Genomic DNA, 3,431 nt, shown 5'->3' on the forward strand with positions numbered 1-3,431 from the left:
GGGCGGGGGGGAGGTGGTGGGAGCGTGGAGGAGGCTCGGCCTGCTGCCGCCTTCCAGCAGGGCCTTTGTGTGCGCTCCTGGTGCTGACGGAGCGCTTCGAAGGTTTTTAGTCGTTAAGGGTTTTCTGGCGCGATTATGTACCAGGAGACGGGCGTCACTGGTGTGTGAGCAACAGGGTGGCTGCTGGTGGCGAAGGTGTTAAGCCTGACAAAAGTAAAATATCACCGTTGCTTTGCCAACAGGTGGGAATTTATTTTTTTCGGCACGTGCGTACAGTCCAAGGTTTTAAACTTCTACCGCGTCCGTAGCACTTTGGGAGCCCATTTCACAGGGGTGGTTCCTCGAGATAGGGGTCAGTTGCGCAAATAACTGTGAAATAATAGCATGTTACAAAGGAGCTGACACTTGTCATAGTTAAACTCATGGTGGTTCTAGTTCTGTGGTTTTAGTCTGTTGTTTTTTATTTGCAGTGATGATAGTCTCTTCGTGTACGATTGCATCAATGCGGAGAAGAAGACCTTAGGAAATAAAGGGTGAGAAAATCTGCTTAGGTAATCTGCTGTTTTCCTGGAGGGTGCTTTTCCTCCTGAGGTTATGTGGCAGTGAAGGTAATAAAGTCTAGGGATGACTCCCTGATCAAGTGATGGCTAGGTTGTTTTTGCTAACCCTGATGGGTATATATGTATGTATTTTTTTGTTTCTTGTAGAGGGGAGACTCTACACCGTTTTCGTTTTTAGAGAAACACCAGTAGTGTAATCAATGATTCTGTATAACTCTCCTTGGTCAAGACATTTATGGGAGAAAGCTGCATTTTTTATTAGACCATCTAAGCCAGAAAAAAACCCTAACCAGTTACATAACTCCTCCTTCAGGTCTATTCTCGAAGTCATGAGATTTCAAAACCTGAAAAAGTTTTTTTCTTAGTTTAAAGTCAACCACTGGACATTGTTTTGCCTGTAGCCAATTCTACTGTTTCCCCCTAAATTTGTGTTAAGATCTGCTAGCACAAACTCTAGCGTTGTTTGTTTTGTTTTTTGGTTTTTTTTAAGCAGGTAATGATGCAGGCTTAGACCTTATATCAGTTTCCTTTTTCTTGGCTTTTTTCTTTGCACTAGTGTTCAAGTTGGCTCAACATTTTAAGCACAAATAAAACTTTTAGCGTTGTACTTTATTCTTCATGCTCCTTCTTGGTGGTGTGGGAACAACCTTCTCTTAAGGATTTCGGTAACTCTCAGATTGTGAACTGTTGTTCCCCTTCTTTCTATTAGGCAGGATGGGAAACCAACAGATAAAGGAAGTGATGACATCCTAGCTTTTGCCTTCTCCCCATCAGGAGATTATTTTGCCTTGACAGATGACAGCAAACGTCTGATTCTGTTCCATACACAGCCTTCCTGGGAATGTGTTAGCATCAGGTAATTAAGCAGGATGTTGCATGTCACTTTGTTACGGAGATACAGCTGATTAATTTAGAATTATAAAATAGTAGTACTTGGAATGTTGCCATTTGTTATCACTAAGCTTCCTCTTTTTTTTTTTTTTCCTTGCTCAAACAAATTTAATGTTCTTGGGAATTCAAAGATATTTGTCAAGAAGTGATGTGTGGTATGCCCCACACCAAGAATGGGAGTGCACATGTTTATATCATTGGCCAAGGAAAGGATAATCTCTTTTCTTACTCCAAAAGACAGTATTTGCATCTTTAAGAACTGAAACTTTACCCACTCCTAGTGAACACTAAGGTTGGGCCCGTAAGAGTGATGCTGAGCAGTTTAGTGGGTGCATTGTCAGTTTCTGTTGATTTGGAGAAGATGTTTTGGGGAGTTTGTGAACTCTCTTAAAAGCATATCTTCAGAGATGCTGCCAACTGTTTCCTTCTGTAGTACGGTCCTCTTGAGAAAACAGTCTGTAGCTGTCCACCAGAGGTCCTCCAGTTACAAGTTTTCTGCTGCTGCTTGTGACAATTGTCTGTAAAAAAGAGGACCATGAAGGGCTTCCTGAGAAAGTACCTCAGCATGTGATGTCTCTGCTTCGGGTGGTCTCTGACAAATGTGAGGCTCTGGTTGCAAAACAAAATGGAGTCTCTGTCAGCTTGGCTGTGTGTGTAGGGTATGTGATGGACCTTTGGTGAGTTAACCAATCTTGTAATGAGTAAGTAATCACTGACAAAACCAGAAATGGCAAATTCCGTTCATTCTGTGTTCTGTCTTCCCTGCTGTCTTGCCCTGTATGTCTTGCCTGTAATATGCCATTGGGTAATTGTCTGATGCAGTTTTCTGCTGAAAGATGAACTAGGACAACAGCGGGATTTTTTGGGAATGTCACTACCTCCTGTTAGGAAACTGGGAATACAGGCAAAAGGGCCTCTGTGTGAAAAAAAGAATGCCAAAGTTGAGCTATATAACTTGCATTGGTGTTTTGTGGCACACTGTATAAAAGTTTTCACGCGGTGCTAGCTTTCGTAGTTAGCTCGTTTCAGACAAGGGGAACTTTTGAATCCTTGTGTTTAAGATCAAAGGCGGTACAGTGAACTTGGAGCAAGACTTTTTCTTGTTGGCAAGGTAACCTATTTTGAAACTGTGCTCCCTGAGCATGCAATTTGTTAGTAGGCATTTTTGTCCAATATGTTTTCCCATTGTTACAGTGTTCCTTTAAACAGTCACTGAAAAGTAACAGAATTTCTGTCTTCCTACCTGAAGTACAGTATGTTGTTCTTTTGCCACCAGACGGTCACTGAATTTCAGAGTAGGTGAATAGGAATGTCCATTCCCTACGATCCCTGGTGTCCACAGTCCTATGTTAACACACAGGACATAGAGGGGTTTGGAAAACAGGTGTTGTGAAAAGAAAAGCATAACAGTAATGACAATAGCTGTTAAGTTGCAGAAGCATTCTCCAGACTAAGTGATTAAACCTTTTTTAAAACTTGTTTTCTGACATGTATGGCCCTATGTTTATCTGAAAAGTTGTAGGAAAACTCTTACCTGCTACACTGGCAACTGGCACTATATGATACTGGCAGATGATGAGGGAAACTCACAGTTCAAGTTCAGGGCTTTGCCTGGACACCATACCCTGAGAGCGTGGTGCTCTGACTCTGGATGTGGGGAAGAGGAGTCCTTGAGGCTCACAAGGAAGGGCTTCCTTTTACAGTACAAAGTGTCAACTGGAGAATTAGTTTCAACACAGTTTGTAGATGTGTTGCTGCAAAGGACTTTTACTAGGAGAACTACCTTGTCTTCTCTTTTCTATGTGTTTAACTTGTATTTTTATTATGGAGAGTGCGAGAAAGTCTACCAGCTTTCTTTAGAGTACTGGCAGGCTGCCAAGGCAAAATGATCCGTTGAGAAAGTACCTAAGCAAAATGCAGGCATGTAACTTTAATGGTCTCTCCGTTATTCCCCCCCCCCCCCCCCCCTGTTTTCTCTCA

The 3,431-nt window shown here is 42.3% G+C and overlaps 1 protein-coding gene across 1 annotated transcript in view; it reads left to right on the forward strand.

The window, feature by feature from the left end:
* Nucleotides 1–1,944: 1,944 nt before the first annotated feature.
* WDR4 (WD repeat domain 4) overlaps nucleotides 1,945–3,431 on the forward strand; it is an 18,850-nt gene continuing 17,363 nt past the window's right edge. The window contains exon 1 of the mRNA XM_010580281.1: nucleotides 1,945–2,006. Coding sequence (XP_010578583.1) covers nucleotides 1,987–2,006 — 20 coding nt within the window. The 5' untranslated portion in view covers nucleotides 1,945–1,986. The remainder of the gene's footprint in view (nucleotides 2,007–3,431) is intronic.

Source organism: Haliaeetus leucocephalus, unplaced genomic scaffold, assembly GCF_000737465.1.
Source record: "Haliaeetus leucocephalus isolate CR32 unplaced genomic scaffold, Haliaeetus_leucocephalus-4.0 Scaffold702, whole genome shotgun sequence".
Taxonomy (NCBI): domain Eukaryota; kingdom Metazoa; phylum Chordata; class Aves; order Accipitriformes; family Accipitridae; genus Haliaeetus; species Haliaeetus leucocephalus.